Genomic DNA, 19,576 nt, shown 5'->3' with positions numbered 1-19,576 from the left:
AACACCACACCTTCCGCTTCAGCCCCTGCAGCCTCGCCACCAGTAAGCCTAGGTGGCAAGCGGGGGAGATGTGAGTCCTGGGGAACCACCTCCGGAGGAGTCCCAGCCGGAGCCAGCCGTTCCGTATACCTCCTTCCATCACCCGACCACCAGCCAGGTGGCTAGGCGGAAGAAGAAGAGGCAACGGCGGGCAGCATGGACTCCTACCCGGCCGGTGCAGCCGGCGTCCAGTCCGGTGGTCCAGCCGGCATCCAGTCCGGTGATCCAGCTGGCGTCCAGTCCGGTGCAGCCGGTGTCCAGTCCGGTGCAGCCGGTGTCCAGTCCGGTGCAGCCGGTGTCCAGTCCGGTGCAGCCGGTGTCCAGTCCGGTGCAGCCGATCCCCAGTCCGGTGTCCAGTGTCGTGTCCAGTGTTGAGTCCAGTCTGGTGCAGCCGGCATCCAGTCTGGTGCAGCCGGCGTCCAGTCCGGTGCAGCCGGCGTCCAGTCCGGTGCAGCCGGCGTCCAGTCCTGTGTCCAGTCCTGTGTCCAGTCCTGTGTCCAGTCCTGTGTCCAGGCCGGCGTCCAGTCCGGCGTCCAGTCCGGTGATCCGGCCGGCGTCCAGTCCGGTGAGCCGGCCGGCATCCAGTTTGGTGCAGCCGGCGTCCAGTCTTGCGTCCAGTCTTGCGTTCAGTCCTGCGTCCAGTCATGTGTCCAGGCCGGCGTCCAGTCCGGTGATCCGGCCGGCGTCCAGTCCGGTGAGTTGGCCGGCGTCCAGTCCGGTGAGCCGGCCGGCGTCCAGTCCGGTGAGCCGGCCAGCGTCAAGCCATGTCCAGCCGGCCTTCAAGCCGGCTTCAAGCCATGTCCAGCCGGCCTTCCAGCCGGCGTCAAGCCATGTCCAGCCGGCCTTCCAGCCGGCGTCAAGCCATGTCCAGCCGGCGTCAAGCCATGTCCAGCCGGCCTTCCAGCCGGCGTCAAGCCATGTCCAGCCGGCCTTCCAGCCGGCGTCAAGCCATGTCCAGCCGGCGTCAAGCCCTGTCCAGCCGGTCCCTGGGAGACTCCCAGGGCCAAAGACTGTTCCCCCCGGGACTCCTCCTAAGTCCCCCAGGACTCAGCGCCCTCGAGCGCAGCCGGGGACTGGGACTGTTCCCCCCAACCCTTTTGGCGTCCTGTCTACCCTTCAATGTACCATGTTCGTCTGGTTCTTTGCTAATGTCTAACCCGTCTGCTTGTCTGTCCATTCTCACCACCTTGTCGAGTGCCTGAAGGTGACTCTTTAAAGGGGCGTTCTTGTCATGGCTCTGCTTCCTTAGTCATGTTTTTCTTGGTCCTGTAGCAGAGCCATGACAAAGTCTTTGGTTATGTGTGGAGAGAAACATATTATTGTCCGTTTGACAATAATATACGTTCTCTCCAGTGTCTTGTCATTGACCCCATTCCTCTCGTTTCCTCGTTATCTTTCCCTGAGTGTTTAATGTCCCACACCTGCCCCATGTCATTATCCCTCGTTTGTCTTCCCTATATATACCCTCTTGTTTCTTTGTCCTGTGCTCTTGTACTGCGTGAACTGCGTTGTATTGGATGGTGTTGTGTTCATGTTCGTGCGTTTACCCGTGTTGCTGATCATGTTTTGTGAGTTTTGTGCCTGATATTATTTAAGACGTTTGGTCGTGTCCTTGAGTTTAGTTATTTGTCTTGTTTTCATTTTGCCCCCTCGTGGGAAGTCTTTTGTTTTATTTATATTCCTTAGTTCTGTTTTCCCCCATTGTGGGTGTTTTTTGTTCTGTTTTGTTGTTAAATAAATATATCTGTTAACCCCTTCACTGCCGTTGCCTGCATTTGTGTTCTTCCTCGCCCTGATCGTGACAGGAATTGTCTCTGATCTCTTGTCAGGTGTTCTCTAAAGTCATTAGGCATTATAGGTGAAGACTCGAAGCTGTTCTCTTGGCAAAAAGAAGAATGCAAAAAGTACTGAATAAAGGGGTATGATTAATTATGAGCAATGTGTATTAGTGAAAAACATTTATTTCATAATGAGATTCCCCTCCCCATTTAAAATACCTGTTCTCTAATCTAAATCTAAGGTTAGATTTTTGTAATTTTTTTAATAAAAGATCTAAAGGCGTAATGAATAAGATTTATTTTCACAGCCTTCTTTGATCATATTTACCAAAGGTAGGAATAATTATGAGCGCAACTGTAAATGATAACAAATACAAATTCCTATCAGAGCATGTGCTATTTTGTCTTGATAGCATCTTGTGCTTTCACAGCCATCAGCGGCTGCTATGTGAAGATAATGGATGGGGGAAAAAGAGGAACGGACCCTTAACAACAGGATTTCGAACTAATGACAGGAAACGGCACGTCACCACATGGACCAGCTTCTTCTCCTTCCCAACATCTCAATCAAACATGTCCCACATTAACCTTCCCGACACTTACTAAAGACCTTTTATTCATATTACCTCGCTGTCAGATTCACACACACACTCTCTATATGATAGATAGTAGACCAGTCACAGACTCTATATGCCCTCCAGAAGCACAGGGCTAAATTCAACACTAATAGCTTCATAGGACAGCGTGATTAATCATGATATTTTTGGCCATGGTGAGAGGAAGGAAAGACACTGGGTAATTAAAAACCAGACATGGATATTATTCATTTCGGTGTACGGAGGATGAACCGTGGCACCCTATAGCGATGGATCAGAAATGAAGTGAGCACAATTCACAGCTTAATTGACAGAAGGGATTTTAGACAGTGCCTATAAAGAGAAACAGGACACCAAATTTGCGAGAGTGAGAGATGATAAGAAACAAAGTCATATTTACAAGGTATCAGCTTGATACAAGCATAAAATCTTCATCTCTGTTTTCTGCTTTGTTTTCTGAGATATGTTCATGAAATTAAGCTTTTTTACATCTGGACCAACCACAGCATCTCCACAAACTTTAGAAGTCTCTTTATCGTTGTCACTATGTTGTTGCAAAGTGAAGCAGACATTATACCATTGTTCAAAAGTCTAGAGGGATATCATTAATGTTTATACTCCACGGTGTCCAACCAAGGGTCCTGAATCACTGCAGCAGCATGGTGCTACTTCTGAGAGCACGGGGATCATGAAAGGTCAGCATAACCAAGTAGCAAGACATGAGAGATTGAAGCCCAGTATGATGCTCTATATGACATTTAGCCAAAGATTTGAGCAGAGCAGTACAGATATTGTGCTGACAACTGACAATAGACATAACAACTAACAGACTTACAATATTTTAGTTATGGCTGTTCATTGACCTTACGGTATATAATGAATAATAGACAGGCCTAAAGGGGTATGTGAATTCCAGACTTTCAATAAAAATATAACTCAGTAACTCCAGCTTCGAGCACAGATCTAAGTATGGCCTGGCTCATGGCTTAGCATCAACTTGAGAAAAGTCAGTGATTTTCTTTATTGAATTCATTTTCTGTGCATGCTGTAACAAAGTAGGAAGAACTTATAAAACTAATCTAAATTCAATTTACTGCTCGGCAAGTAAGCCTATATGGCACTCAGCTGATCGGTTTTTACTTTAGCCTTGGTGAAACACATTTATAGTAACTTTGCACAAAAAGTGAACCAAACATAGATGATCTAAAGGAGTAACATATGACCTCATTGCAAACTTATATGAATAAGAATACTTCCCAATTTTATATGAATATTCCAAAAGTAAAATTGCAAAATGAACAAATCTGTGACATGCTGACGTTTATCATAAAAAGTAGCATTCGCTCATCGCTCGGTTTGTAAAAACAAGCTCAAACCACCGGTATGTTAATGTACTTACAATGGAAGTCCACGTGGAACTTCATAGAAATAGTGGAATCATTTTTCATGTTATATCTTGTTTTGTATGCAATTTATTAGGAGTTGGAAAAGTGGATTTTTGAATTTAAATATCCACTTTTCCAACTCATGTAATGGTTGTGTAAAGTTTAAAAAAGGAAGTAAGGATGTACCCTTAAAGGACACATACATCTGGCTGACATCTTATTGATGTCTGCGTTTACATCTGCAAGACATATTTTTTTGATAGTTTGCTCATCTGCATTACGTTTTTAAGACGTCTCCTGTCAGATCTAGATTCTAGAAGATGTCTGTAAGATGTTTATGCTTTAGAGCAGGGCTAGTCAACTGGTGGCCCGCGGGCCAAATGCGGCCTGCCAATCATCTTTACCTGGCCCGCTTTAACATTTCAAATAAGTGGAGAGACTTTAAGAACGGTGTTCTTTTAGAAATGCGCGTCCTGAGACGCCATTAAGTCCAAAACGCTGCTACATTCAATACTAAAGTAATTCCCGCGGGACATAACAATTGACGTCTTATAAAGCGATTTGATCGGTCTGTCCAAGAAACTTAATGTGATTTGAAATGTTATAATCGGCAATCCACAGCCACAGGCAGTCGGTTTGCGGCATTGCGCACGCGATAGGTCGCGTTTCAAAACATTTCTTGTGCCCTTGAAAGTAAGTGCAGGAAGAGTACTACACCACGTGAACTGCTGTTAAAAAAGGAAAAAAATACGAAAACATCTGTTCATCTCCCTCCAGAACTTGCACTTCAAAGGATCTGCCCTTATAAGTACGTCACATGAATGCAATTGGAATTCACCCGATGATTCGATAAAAGCGTTCAGTTTCTTGCACAGACCGATTGATTCGCTTTATAAGACGCCAGTTTAACGTCAAGGGGCAGGCATTACTTTTGTGCTGAATTTATTAGGTTTTTTTTACTTTTTTTAAATTTAACTTCATTAATTCAATATCTTAAATATCTTCTTGAAAAAAAACAATACCACCCACATCTTGGCTGGGGGACTGGGGGTGAGTAAATTAACAGCAATTTCATTCAGCGTATTAGGGAATATAAAATACAATTAAAAAGACAATATCCCTTTTAATTAAATATCAAGAACAGGTATACTGCATGCAATATTTGTGTGCATGCTTTAATATATGACCTGTAAGTAACAGCAACAACACCAGTATAAAAGGAACAAAATGCAATAAATAACGGAAATACAAAATAACAAGAAATTATGATATGGTAAAAAAGTGGCCCGCATCCTATTTATACTTTTGAAATCTGGCCCTCAAAGAAAAGTAGTTGAAGACCCCTGCTTTAGAATGTATGAAAAGTTTATTTCCAAAATGAGATAACTCCGTTTTTTAAACATGTTTTTATTGTGTTAGTTAGCTGTATTATTTGAGTTATTATGGCTTAAATCAAAACAAACCAACTGCAGTTTGATTGATATTAATTGGAATGCACAATAAAAAACATGATTTTTGATTTTTTTTAAACCGAGTTATCTCTTTTTGGAAATAAACTCTTCGTATGTAAAACTGCCTTTTATAAGACTTTTATCAGATGTTTTCCAGATCTCCAGATCTTTAGCAGACATCTTATAGATATACCTGTGCTATCCGGCTAACCAGTCCTACCCAAAGCCGCTTCGACTGGGACTTCAACCATCAAGAGTTGGGCACTAGTTGACTATGCCAACTAGCATCTGTACGGCAACTAGCGTCTGTAGACTGATGTTTACACACTGCATACAGTAGCTTTTACACACTAGCTGGCCTCTGTTTGACTTACATAGAGAAAAAAACAACTCACAAGAAATATGCCTGTAACTGCAAATGAATCAATCTAGAAAAGTAGTCTTGTCGCAACAAAAATGCCAACTTAAACATTTTTTTTGCACGAAAGAGTTAATAAAAGTGTTTTATCAAAAATGTAACATGTTGTCAATACAGTTTGGACCTAAAAATTGTTTAACAAGCTTGTGTATTATACTCACATTGTAAAGGATGTCCACCCATCCCTCCATAGTGATGCACTGGAAGACAGTGAGCACAGCGAACAAGATGTTGTCAAAGTTAGTTATGCCGAAATTCGGACCGATCCAGTATTCTTGACAAACGGCGTCATTCTCACACATCCGCGCTGGTGCTTCCGTCCCACAGGGGAATTCAGCTACCTGCTCCCCTGAAAGAGCAACATTACTGTCAGCCATACATAGACCACATCTGTAATCCTTACAGCAATATAAGTGCTCAAAATAAACCACAATCTCCATTAGTGGGTTGAAGGTCACATACCGGTACTGTTTTTGAAGCAGGTACGGTGAAACTTGCCCATGTAGAAATCTAGACCGATGATGGCAAACATGAGGATGGCAAAAAAGAGCAGGAGACCTATCTGAAGCAGAGGTACCATCGCCTTCATGATGGACTTTAGAACCACCTGGAGACCTGAGCACAAAGACAGAGAATGTACACTACACAATTAAAAACAAACAAAATGTTAAATACTCGCTTTAATAAAAAGCATCTGCTAAATGAATAAAATTAAATAAGTTAAATATGAATAGCCTCACATAAGTTCAACCACAAGACTTGTTAGCTGTAATTTCACCCATCAGTGCATTCGAGAACGTTTCTAAAAACGATTTAAATTGTGTTATTGTTGTGTTGTGACTTACTGGGAATTCCAGACACCAGTTTGAGCGGCCGCAAAACTCTCACTGCCCTGAGTGTCCGCAAATCAAAGTCAGGGCCCACTATGGTCAGAATCCTGTGGAGAAAACACACAATGATACAGTTTGTGTAAATGCACACACTATGTAAGGAATTCCATGCAAAAGTCAAACCTTAAAGGGATAGTTCACACAAAAATGAAAATTCTGTCTTCATTTACTCACCCTCGGGTTGTTTCAAAATGTCTTTGTTCTGTTGAACACAGAGGAAGATATTTGGAAGAATGCTTGTAACCAAACAGTTCTTGGCCACCATTGACTACCATAGTAGGAAAAATGACAATGGTAGTCGAAAGTGCCCCAGAACTGTTTGCTTTCCTGCATTCTTCAAAATATCTTCTTTTGTGCTTAACAGAACAAATACATTTATAAAGAAATGTTTTCTACTGTGGTAGTCAATGGTGGCCAAGAACTGTTTGGTTACAAGCATTCTTCCAAATATCTTTCTCTGTGTTCATCAGAACAAAGAAATGTGTACATTTGGAGCAACTTGAGGGTGAGAAAATGAAGACAGAATTTTCATTTATCTCTCTTTTAAAATAGAAAACTTGAGCATAGACGGATATTTGTCTGATGTCTGGATTCTATAATAAGGGGTTTAGTAAAATACAAACAGATGATTCAATATATTAGTAATAAATACATTCTCTGATATTGCAAACTGCATGCTCTACCCTTAGAAAAATGATAACTAATCTACTTAATATGATGACTACCCTGAAAAAAAGTGCTGTAATTGCTATAAGTGAGTATTTCAACATGTCCGCCGAGGCCAATGATGTAAGTTTGGGACCACATTTTTGATATTCCGTTTAATGTCACTAAAAGCACAGAAATGACTCTTTACCACTATGACCAAGGGAGGATTAAAGGTTGATCACAGAAGGTGTCACCCAGATGTTACACAGACATGAGTGGGTCTCACTAATATGAGTGTCTTCTGACAGCGGGTCAAAATCTATTTCTCCTACTGTACATTGACCTGCTTCCCTGATGACAGGTCAAAGCTGAACTGTAGAAAGAATCTTTCTTTCCAATTCTCCTGGGTACAATCACATGCTCAGAGTCTCTCTCTCTCCCTCTCTTTTTCTCTCTCTCTCTCTCTCTCTCTCTGACCGGTCTCTTTTCTGAGGCTTTCAAGTGCAAAAAGGCAGAGGAAAGGACACTTTGCATTAATATATTAATAGCTTTCACTTATCTCCAGTTCTCTTACATTCTCTCATATCTCTGATGCGCTACTCTGATCTTTAATATGAAAACACCATACAGAAGAGCTTGGCCTCACAGAGAGGGACAGCCCTGCAAAATCACAGCCTGCAGCACAGCTTGGGTCCTCAGCTGGTACGGGGACACAGTGACAGCTCAATAAATGGACTCGGGCGAGGCTGAAGGCAGATGGATGTTTCCTCGGAGGACAAAAAGAAATAAAACACACAGACCTTTTTCCTGTGTCTTAAGATACAGGTGCCGTAATTAATATTTGAGATATGAAGGGATACAATTCTTTGCTGTTCAGAGAATATAACCCCATTTGAACAGTTCAAGATGTTCTGCACATTTGTTGCATCTTCATGAAAGAATGATTTTTTTAGCCAAAGGTGAACATTTCTAAACCAAAAAAATGTAGTCACCAGGGGCTGTCAAGCTTTAAAACAATGAAGAACGAACAGATGAAAAAAGTAGGGCATATGACTTGTGTTACAGTATTTTTGCACTCCACAGAAGAAAGACGTGAGGGTGGAAGTAATGACAAAATGTCTTCTGTTGTGCATGGGGTAAAATGGCTCTGAGAAAAATACAACTGAAATAATGAGAGAAATCGATCAATCTCACATCTTCAGTTTTAAGTATCACTTTTCTTATCATTTTCAGCCCGAACTAACTCAAAAAATGTACTAACAATTTGCTTCAACATTTCACCACAATTCTGTTGAATTATTAGTCGTGTTTCTGAAGAGGCAAGAGAGGACAGCTCATAACAACATTGAGATATGAGCATGCTCTAGACATCCACAGGGAACGCCAGCGCTCAAGCAAACACAGTCTGTAAGATATGACTCTGCTAAAGAAAAACACTCCACGTTGGCCTTTGAAAGGACTGTGAGCGTAGAACACGCTAGAAAAAGCTCAGCTGTTGGATAAAGGATTCAATATAATCACAGACTAAATCAAGAATCCCTTAGCACACATGAACTAACTACACATCATTCTGCTGTCATATGCAAACAGAGGCCAATTTAAGGTCATCTGTAGCAGGCCGATGAGACATGGTGGAACTCCATTAAATCCTAATGCTTGACATAAGAACGGTAAATATGTCGGAAAAAATCTGTATATGACTCTTTCTTATAGGCCACAAAAGAAGATATTTCGAGAAATGTCTCTGTGGTTTTGTGTCTAACAATGTGATTCAAAGGCCACCAATGCTGTTTGGTTACCAACATTCTTCAAAATATCTTCTTTTGTGTTCTGCAGAATTAACAAAGTCATATGGGTTTGGAATGACATGAGGGTGAGTAAATGATGAATTTTTATTTTTGGGTGAACTAGCCCTTTAAATAATTTTTGCATTTATTTTACATCTATTTTATGATGTAAAATAGATGTAATCCCGCTTCGCGTCGGGTCCTGATCACACTGTCAGGGCTTATTTCTGCGATAACAACCGGCTGCCTGTACATTATCCCGCTTATTACACGGCTACTTGCCACAAGAGAAAAAAACTGGACATGAAATGTAAATTCGAAATATTTTATTAGCTCATTTTTACTGAATGCAGACCTTCCGTGAGGAAAAGCTGTTTACTTTCGGTTTTAAGGTAAGAAACGACGTTCAAATGTCACGAACATTCAATTTGGTTGAATCATTTGTAAATACAATTTCATATATGTTATTAAAAGACACATTTATATTTAATTTGTAAAAAAATCTGTCAAAATGATTTGTTGCGTCCGGGTAGTTTGAGCGGTTGTTATCTGGGAATAGCAAACCTTGGAATGTCGCGACTGGCCAATCAGAATAAAGTATTCAAACGAACAGTGTAACAATTTATTTTATTTAGTCCATTCTCATCATAAAATTACATTATACATCTTGACTAAAAAAAGGTGTCCCTGAAGCCCTTAGCTTCCTCTCAATCAAACTAAATTTTGCATCTTGTTCTACATAGGCTACTTGTACATATTAACATCTTACATATGATGAATACATATTCATAATTTGTATCGAGTGTGTGATTATATAGAATGAAAAATACTGTGTAATAGTGCACTTTTATTAAGGCAAAAAATGCACAAATACTAATCTAGATGTTGTGCTGGCGAGAATAAATAAACGGTAATAAATCGTAACACTGTCTGGAACTGTGCTCTGATTATTTACTCTGGGAGTTAGAATGAGAGCCAAGGACTCATCTTCAAGTCTTAACAATTAATTTGTGACCCACTTTTCCTGAGTTATTCCTTAAAAATACTGAACACTTACAAAAACACTTACAAAACTGCTGACTGTAATGCCTGCTGCATGTGTCTGTATTAAGCCACTGTGTGACAGGAAAATGGCCACATGGTAGTGCACCTTTTACTGTGAGTTTGGTTGAGTTTAAGAAGTATAATTCTATTTTTTGCAATCATGAACAAGGTTGAATCATTTTAAGAGCTGCGCCCAAAACACATTAAAGTTTCATAAACTGCCTTTAGGAAAGCGTTCAATATTCAAACGGTCTGAGAGGCTTCTACACTAATTATAGGCTGAGGGCTTGCACCTAGAAGATACTGAGTACTATTTTAAAGTTCGAGCTAGATCTCTAATGTCACAGTGGACTTCACATGGTCAGACACTGTGCTCCACATTAGGCAGCAAACAGGCACAGAGCCACAAACAGAGGGGGGTTATGGGAATACAAGAGCCTGACCCAGGCACAGAATCCTCAGCTTGAGTATATAGTGAAAAAATGAAAAGACTGTCAAGGCACCATTTGGATGTCCACAAATATCACATTGTAAGAACATTCTGGACAACCCTTAGGTACCCTTTCAGTACTTCAGTGACTAACTTCAGCAGTGTGTCCAAAAAAGCATTTTTAAGCGGCTTCTGGAAACGGCACCTATGGGCGCTTCAGAGAGCTATTGAAGGCACAGTTTGGTTGCGATGCTATGAAATATCCACTGAAGTGTTTGTAGTAACTGTTTACTGTATGTTGAGTGTTTAGGAAATTACAAGCAACAACATGTTCTAACTAAAAAGCAGATGCAAAAGACAGATAGAAAGATACAAAGATGGTCAAAATGCCTTGCAGAGATATTTAAGCAAACAGAGACACTTATGTTCTAAAAGAATAAGAGGCCATCCACACAGAGACGCGTTTAGCTGTATGCGTAAAGATTTTGTATCGTATCTGCGTTTCTTCGAGACGAATCCGCCGTTTTGGGAACCTGAAACCGCTATTTTTTGAAACCAGGTACCAGAGTGGATAAATCTGAAAATGCCACCCTTGCATTTTCGTGTGTACAGCCTATCCGCATATTTTCTAAAACAATGATGTCCCTCCAATGCGCAAAGTTTATGCGCATGCTCCAAGTCTTCATTACAGCGCCACATACTGATTTGGCATGTATTCTACATCGTTTTGAGTTGGTTTTAGTGGTTTCGTATGTATGCATATATTTCTTGAGATGACACTGTGAAAAGGGAAAAAAAGATCGGATAGGGAAAGCTCTGGCTTCGTGTGGATGTTGCCTTAAAGAGATGCCACAAAAACGCTTGTCAAAAACATGTAAGTAAATGTCATGGCTCTGCTTCATTTAGTCATGTCTTTCTTGGTCCTGTAGCAGAGCCATGACAAAGCCTTTGGTTATGTGTGGAGAGAAACATATTATTGTCCTTTTGACAATAATATACGTTCTCTCCAGTGTCTCGTCATTGGCCCCGCTCCTCTCGTTTCCTTGTTATCTTTCCCTGAGTGTTTGATTACCCACACCTGCCCTGTGTCGTTATCCCTCGTTTGTGTTCCCTTTATATACCCTCATGTTTCATTGTCCTGTGCTCGTGTATTACGTATGTTTTTGTGCGTGATGGTGTGCTGCTTCGTGTTTCGCGTCATCGTCTTGCTTTGTGTTTCGCGTCATCGTCTTGCTTTGTGTTTCGCGTCATCGTCTTGCTTTGTCCTATCATCTGTTCCCCAAGAGTGAGTTTGTTTGTTCTACCCTGTAATGTTTGTATTAGACGTTTGGTTGTGTCGTTTAGTTTAGTTTTGCCATTCTTGTTTTCATTTTGCCCCCTCGTGGGAAGTCTTTGTTTTCTGTTTGTTTTATAGTTTAGTTCCTGATTTATACCCCCTCGTGGGTTTATGTTTTGTTTATTTAAATAAATATCTGTTAACCCCGTCATTGCCATTGCCTGCCTGCATATGGGTTCTTCCACTCCGCCATCCGTGACAGAATACACGAGCCGGAACTGAACCCAGCAGGCAGCATGACCACCCAACAATCCCGCCAGACTCACCTCCTCTGCAGCCACCGTCAGGGAGATGACAATATCATGAACTATGTCGACCGCTTCCTAAAGGCTGCAGAGGAGGCAGTTTATACTGAGCAGGTGGTTTTTGGGGAGGCGGAACTCGCGGTCCTCTTTAACGGTGGCCTCAGGGACCCTCTGTCGCGGGCGGAGATGAGGATGCTGAGACCACTGGACTTCGAGTGCACGGTGAGATATGCCATGAATCGCCTGGAGTCCAGGGTCTCAGCCCAGCTCTGCTACCCATCTTCCCTGCCCGCGATCCCGGAGGGTCGCGTCATGGAGATCGGGGTCATCGGCATGGCCGCCTCTCCCCCGGCAGCTCCTCCTCCGCTCATCAGCATCCGTGGCCGGCGCAGACAAAGGGAGTCGTGGGACTCCCCATCCGACTCCTCCGGTACGGAGCTAACCGGGCTCCCCATCACTTCTCAGCAACCGGCCACATGTCCTGTGGGCCGGTCCAGGAAGAAGAAGCCGAGGAGGGGGAGATCCAGTCCGGTGCAGCCGGCGTCAGGTCCGGTGCAGCTGGCGTCCAGTCTTGTGTCCAGTCCTTTGTCCAGACATGTGTCCAGTCCGGTGATCCAGCCGGCGTCCAGTCCGGGGATCCAGCCGGCGTCCAGTCCGGGGATCCAGCCGGCGTCCAGTCCGGGGATCCAGCCGGCGTCCAGTCCGGGGATCCAGCCGGCGTCCAGTCCGGGGATCCAGCCGGCGTCCAGTCCGGGGATCCAGCCGGCGTCCAGTCCGGGGATCCAGCCGGCGTCCAGTCCGGGGATCCAGCCGGCGTCCAGTCCGGGGATCCAGCCGGCGTCCAGTCCGGGGATCCAGCCGGCGTCCAGTCCGGGGATCCAGCCGGCGTCCAGTCCGGGGATCCAGCCGGCGTCCAGTCCGGGGATCCAGCCGGCGTCCAGTCCGGGGATCCAGCCGGCGTCCAGTCCGGGGATCCAGCCGGCGTCCAGTCCGGGGATCCAGCCGGCGTCCAGTCCGGGGATCCAGCCGGCGTCCAGTCCGGCGATCCAGACGGCGATCCAGACGGCGATCCGGCTGGCGTCCCAGCCGGCGATCTGGCCTTCCAGCGGGCGTCAAGCCCTGGCCAGCCGGCCTTCCAGCGGGCGTCAAGCCCTGGCCAGCCGGCCTTCCAGCGGGCGTCAAGCCCTGGCCAGCCGGCCTTCCAGCGGGCGTCAAGCCCTGGCCAGCCGGCCTTCCAGCGGGCGTCAAGCCCTGGCCAGCCGGCCTTCCAGCCGGTCCATGGGAAACTCCCAGGGTCAAAGACTGTCCCCCCCAGGACTTCCCCCACAGAATCCCCCAGGACTCCGCGCCCTCGAGCACAGCCGGGGATTAAGACTGTTCCCCCCATGGACTCTTTTGTTCCCCCACCCCCCTCCCATGTTTGTTGTTTTTATTGTCCCACCCAAGTCCCTTTGTTATTCTTGCTTGTCTGCCACTGATTTTGTTTTCCATGTTTTGTCTGTTGTTGTCACTGTCTCAGTCGGTCTTGTCTCGTCCGTCTACCCCTTGGTGAGCACCTGGAGGTGCTCATTAAAGGGGGGGGGGGCTTCTGTCATGGCTCTGCTTCATTTAGTCATGTCTTTCTTGGTCCTGTAGCAGAGCCATGACAAAGCCTTTGGTTATGTGTGGAGAGAAACATATTATTGTCCTTTTGACAATAATATACGTTCTCTCCAGTGTCTCGTCATTGGCCCCGCTCCTCTCGTTTCCTTGTTATCTTTCCCTGATTTATACCCCCTCGTGGGTTTATGTTTTGTTTATTTAAATAAATATCTGTTAACCCCGTCATTGCCATTGCCTGCCTGCATCTGGGTTCTTCCACTCCGCCATCCATGACAGTAAATGTGCATTAGGCCTGGCCGTGTAAATGAAATCTAATAGACCTGGTGCTGCCAATTTTGTCATTAATATTAATCTAGAAACAATATTGACAAGAAAAAACACTCACTGCTATTGGTTGGATAACTTTAGTAGCGTTATTACACTCTATACAAACAAACATGTTGAGCTGAAAAGAAACAAACAAGATCAGTTAGGGGACAAAATTCTGTCACCATCTACTCACCCTCGTGCTGTTCAAATCTGTATAAATTTGATGAACACAGAGAAAGATATTTGGAAGAATGCTTGTAACCAAACAGTTCTTGGCCACCATTGACTACCACAGTGGAAAAAAATGACAATGGTAGTCAAAAGTGCCCCAGAATTGTTTGCTTTCCTACATTCTTCAAAATATCTTCTATGTTCGACAGAACAAAAAAATTATAAAGCAATTTTTCCTACTATAGTAGTCAATGGGGTCCAAGAACTGTTTGGTAATAAGCATTCATCCAAATATCTTTCTCTGTCTTCATCAGAAAAGAGAAATTACACTGATTTGGAACAACTTGAGGGTGAGTAAATGAAGAAGGAATTTTTATTTTTCAGCGAACTGTCCCTTTAAGCTGAAAAGAAAAAAACTTAATTATTTTGTTGATTGTATTTGTTCTATTGCAATGTGCTTGTTTGTTCCTCATTTTATTAGTAAATCTGGTCTTAAATAATTACTTGGATGTTTTACTTAAATAAATAATAAATACTACATGCTATTGTTTTAATGGAATTTAAATGTAATATGAATTACTTTTTAAATGCACATTACTGTTAAATATATTATCATAACTATTTATCATTATTTACATGTGTCATTTATTATATAGTTTTGTTGTGATATCAAAAATCATGAAACTTCACTGCTATTGAAATCAACTACCAAATTGTTGGTATTGTGACAACCCTGAATCTGAATCTGCAAATCGTTCACATCTCTTTCTAAAAAGTTCAACATTTCAGCACAAAAAGCACTATTGCAGTTTTAACACCTCCCTAACCAGCCATCACACACTAACTCCGGAACACCTCCAGTGAGCAACATCTGGACAAGCGACCATAAACAGATACGTCAGTCTTCCGTGAGATCTTGGCTGGGAGATTAGCTACTTAATGGAGCTGAAGAGATCAGCAGTCGTACACTGGCACTCATCTACCAGCGCAGGAGGACTCCACTGTAAAAAAATAAAACAACGGAGGGAGGCACGTTTACAGTTAAAGGACCCATTGGATGAAAGTCACATTTTTTCTGTGTTTAAGTGCTATAATTGGGTCCCCGGTGCATCTAGTAACCCAGAAAACGTGAAAAGCAAGATCCCAGTAACTTTGTTTTGGTAAGCCTTTCTCTGCAAGCATGTGAGAAATCGAGCCGTTCAGATTTCACTCCTGATGTGACGTAGACGCAGGCTCTACATATAATAATATTACAATAATATTATAATATTACCGCCCCTTAATCTACACAGTTCCACCCACGGCGCTGCCGCCATTGTTGTTTTCACAAGCGACAGCAGTGTACATGACGCCATGGCTAAAGTTCGAGGACAACATGCAATGTAGTCCTAACCTCGGAAAAGACAAGTGGATTTATTTTATTTTTAGTGGAAATCCATCAGAAACCATAAGTAAAAACCTGCTTGTTTGTGCGAATCACTTCAAGCCAGAGCGCTTTATCAACCTGGGACAGTACAAGCAGGATTAGCTTCAAAGTTGTTCCTCAAGAGGGATCGAGACTAACTGAACGAGACAAAGCTGCCGATGTAAGTAATATTCATCAACAGTCTGAATTGACGTATATGTACCATATATATATAGGAGGATAACGTTAGCATATGATAGCGAAGGGAGCTAAGTCAGTCACGGGCTAAATAGAACATTCAAAGCCAATGTTAAACTTACTGTACTGTATATTTACGTTATTTGGCAAATGGGCACTTGGAGTTTAGCTGTATGTATGTTAATACATTATGTGCGTTAATATGTTCAGCTGCGGCAAGCTGTTTGTTTTACTAATGAACAGGGGCGAACACTGGGGTTAGTTTCATTTTAAACGTCTCAAATCATTCGTCCTAAGGCTGAAAAATCTGTCACAGCAAACTAGTTATGCTCTCACGTTGTGTGTGTAACATTATAACTTGTCAACGACAAGCGCTAAAATCCAAGTAATTCCGCTGAGATCTGCAGGTGCACATTCCGTGGATTTTAGGTAAGCATATACACACAACGTGAGCGCTGTTTGCTGTGAGGGATTTTTTAGTCTCTGGATGAATGATTTGAGACGTTTAAAATGAAACTAACCGCAGAGAAGTTCAGGAAACATAATTTAGCTAAACCATTGCTATAGCAGTACTACAAGTGTGTTGTGTTGTCACGCCGGACGGAAGGGGGTGGGGTGCGCTGTAACTCAATATCAGTTAAAGAGACATGCACCAAAACGGGTTGCTGTGAGCATAGCTGTTTTTGACCAGGCAAAAATGCTTTTGTTTACACAGCCATTGAGGGTTTTTAAGCAAAATATGTTCCAGACATTTCATGAAGACCCTAAAAAATCATACCAACTTGTTGAAAGTGCTCATTTAATGAGTCCTTTAATAGCAGCCTTCACGCTAACATTCAGCTGATGGGTTTGATATTCCAGCGGCCGTTACAACACAACTGTAAGATATTATTGAATGATGCTTCAAGGGCAGTGGCTTGGCGTCTCCGGACTTATCCCACTGTGCCAGCATCCTTACAGACAGCATCAAAAGCCTCTATAAAAGGTGTAATTTACACACAAATTAGCTAAGCGGAGGGGTCAAAGTCAATCTGTCTTGAGATGCCATTAATTATTCTTGACTGGCAAGATCCCACTCCAGTCTATAGAAGCTAGTGATGGAGACGTGCATTATTTACCCAAGCCAAACAATACAGAACCATATGAAACCCTGTTATTACAGAGAAGGAAGACAGGCAAGATTCAAAGGCATCCATCATGTCTGAATGTTGACGGACTGATGGGTGACTCGCAGTGTTGGGTAAGTTACTCTGAAAAAGTAATTAATTACTAGTTACTAATTACATATTCAATAGTGTAATTAGATTACTGTACAAATTACTCTCTCCAAAAAGTATTTAGTTACTTATTACTAATTACTTTCTATATCCTACATCAACCTTGATTAGTTAAGTGATTGAAGGATAGACATGAAACGGCTTATTTAATTCATTCAAATAAATAATATTAAACTACATAAAGTAGTATTATTAACTGACCAAAGTATTACAAATGTGAGAATTATACATTAAAGCATGGATTTTAAAGTTAGACTTTGAATTTTGATGTCAATTCCACTATTGCACACACATATTACACAAACTATTTAGTTTAATTACATTAACATAACAGTAATAACAGTAATCCCTTACTTTACTTTTTCAAGGGAAAAGTAATTAAATTACAGTAACTAATTACTTAGTAACTAGTTACACCCAACACTGGTGACTCGGGTAATTGCAAAATGTTCTAATCTTCACAAAAGAAGAGATAAGGATTGTGAGCTGTGCATGAGAGGCATATTCTGCAATTAATCTAATGCAGTTGACCGCACGTTATAGAAAACTGGCACCATGCGTGTTTTATAATTCATCAGGTTTCAGAGAAGGATAAATAATGCATTCGGTCTGATGTCGTAACAGTTCCCCATCCGCAATCAGTGCAAACAGATGAATTCGAGGTATGTGCTGTAGAGGCGAGAGATCGTTAATTTTGAGAAGCATTTTTAAAAGCAATGTACTGTAAAACAGACGGTGTTATGTCTGTGTTTTTTATTGAGCTGTTATGCAAAGTTTGTCACTGGAATGCATTGTTGCTTTCTCACACAAATAATAAAGTCATTTAGGCGGCTTGGGTGGGTGAAAACAATAAAGACGCTTACAAATATGAAAACTGTGCATTAGAGGATTGGATTAATAACAGGCGAAGAGGATAATGAAACTTTTCATTTGTGAAGCACAGTTGTTGATCTGAGTGCCATCTGTACATAATGAAGCAAGAGACTATCGCTAATGGCCATTTCTGTATTATGGTAAAATCTCTTGTTCCCATTCTAGGCAGAGATGCAAGTGGCACCTCTCAACATCACAACAAGTATAAAAATACACTGAAAAAAATACACTGAAAAAAAACAGGAAAAATGATGTATATCGGTTGCAAATATTAATGTCAAGGTTACTCAGCATAATTGCATTATGTTCAATTTGTCAAATTTATGTTTGTTAAACAAACGTGATTTTTATGTTTATGTTTCATATTTTCATTTAACGTTCTCAACAGAAATGTTTTAAGTTATATGACATCAAATTTTCTTTTATCTCTAACAAGATATTAAGTTAACAGAAATTCCAACTTAAAAATGTAACCCACTACCTAAGCAAAGGCAACGCTTTTCTCAACAATGGTAACAACAAAACTGAAAAATATGAATAACTCCTCTAAATCTCAAAGATAAATGAACATTACACTAAGAAGTGTTTCTCTTTACTGAAAAACACATAAAACAACACTTAATTAAGAAAATAACTCTTAAAATGCAGTCTTACGCAAAGCATGCTGGGAAATAAAAATCCTCTGCCTAGTTGTAACAATTACATGTTAACACAACACAAATCATTTATGTAGTGCCAACATGAATGGATTAAATGACATAACTGAACATGAAAACATCATGTTGTGACCAAATTACGCCCCAGTAATGGCCCTCCTTAAACCATGAGCAGATGAGTTTGTAATTCTTCTGTGAGACAGATTAGATAAGGAGGGAATCTCTGGAATCATGTTATGGTGACTTATTGACTCAGTGTAAGAAATTTATACAGATTTTGAACAACCTGAGGGTGAGTAAATGAAGACAGAATTTTCATTTTTGGGTGAACTATCCCTTTGTAGGAGCAATGTGGAAATTTTCGCAGCATCTAGTGGTGAGGTTGCGAATTGCAACCAACGGCTCACTCCCCCTCTCCCCTCCCTTTCGAAGCACTATGGTGTCTGCACAGAACTAAGATGTCATCACTTTTCGCTTCTTTCCCAAAGAAGATAACGTATTTACGAAACACGATCTGTAGAGCAGTTTGTCTGTTTAGGGCTACTGAAGAAAAAACATGGCGAACTCCATGCAAGGGGACAAGGGGACCCGTGGCATATGTAGATAGAAATAGCTCATTCTAAGGTAATAAAAAACATTTTTTTAAAAATGCTTCATTATGTAAGGTCTTTATGCACCTCTGAAGACATAGTTATGTATATTATATTGTATTTCTGTCAATAGATCCTCCAAAAAAATACACATTAAACCTTTACGCTTTGTCTTTGAATCTGGCCATATGCATTCTATGGTTGATATGACGTAATGTATAGATTTGTTAGATTGCAATCAAAACAAAATGAAACATTAAAACAACAATAAATGCATTACATAATCACATTTATTAGCCACACAGCGCTACAATGATCAATCTCGCTCGGCCCAGGCACGTACACTGAAGAGCTAGCTGTGTATTTAGTGTTTCTCAGTTGGCCAAACAGTTCATTAAACATGCGGTGGGAACGCAGGGCCTTTTATTCTGTGTTGGCATGGGGCGCG

The 19,576-nt window shown here is 41.9% G+C and overlaps 1 protein-coding gene across 5 annotated transcripts in view; it reads right to left on the bottom strand.

Annotated features, from left to right (window-relative positions):
- The window catches only part of cacna1ba (calcium channel, voltage-dependent, N type, alpha 1B subunit, a), a 111,083-nt gene that overhangs the window by 72,717 nt on the left and 18,790 nt on the right, over positions 1-19,576 (bottom strand). For all 5 annotated transcript variants that reach the window (XM_057352044.1, XM_057352036.1, XM_057352050.1 and 2 more), the window contains exons 4-6: positions 6,513-6,604; positions 6,130-6,282; positions 5,829-6,016 (exon numbers count right to left, since the gene is read on the bottom strand). In XM_057352044.1, coding sequence (XP_057208027.1) covers positions 5,829-6,016; positions 6,130-6,282; positions 6,513-6,604 — 433 coding nt within the window. The remainder of the gene's footprint in view (positions 1-5,828; positions 6,017-6,129; positions 6,283-6,512; positions 6,605-19,576) is intronic.

This window comes from Triplophysa rosa, linkage group LG2 (genome assembly GCF_024868665.1).
Source record: "Triplophysa rosa linkage group LG2, Trosa_1v2, whole genome shotgun sequence".
NCBI classification, from domain to species: Eukaryota; Metazoa; Chordata; class Actinopteri; order Cypriniformes; family Nemacheilidae; genus Triplophysa; species Triplophysa rosa.
This window is presented reverse-complemented; position numbering and strand designations above follow the sequence as displayed.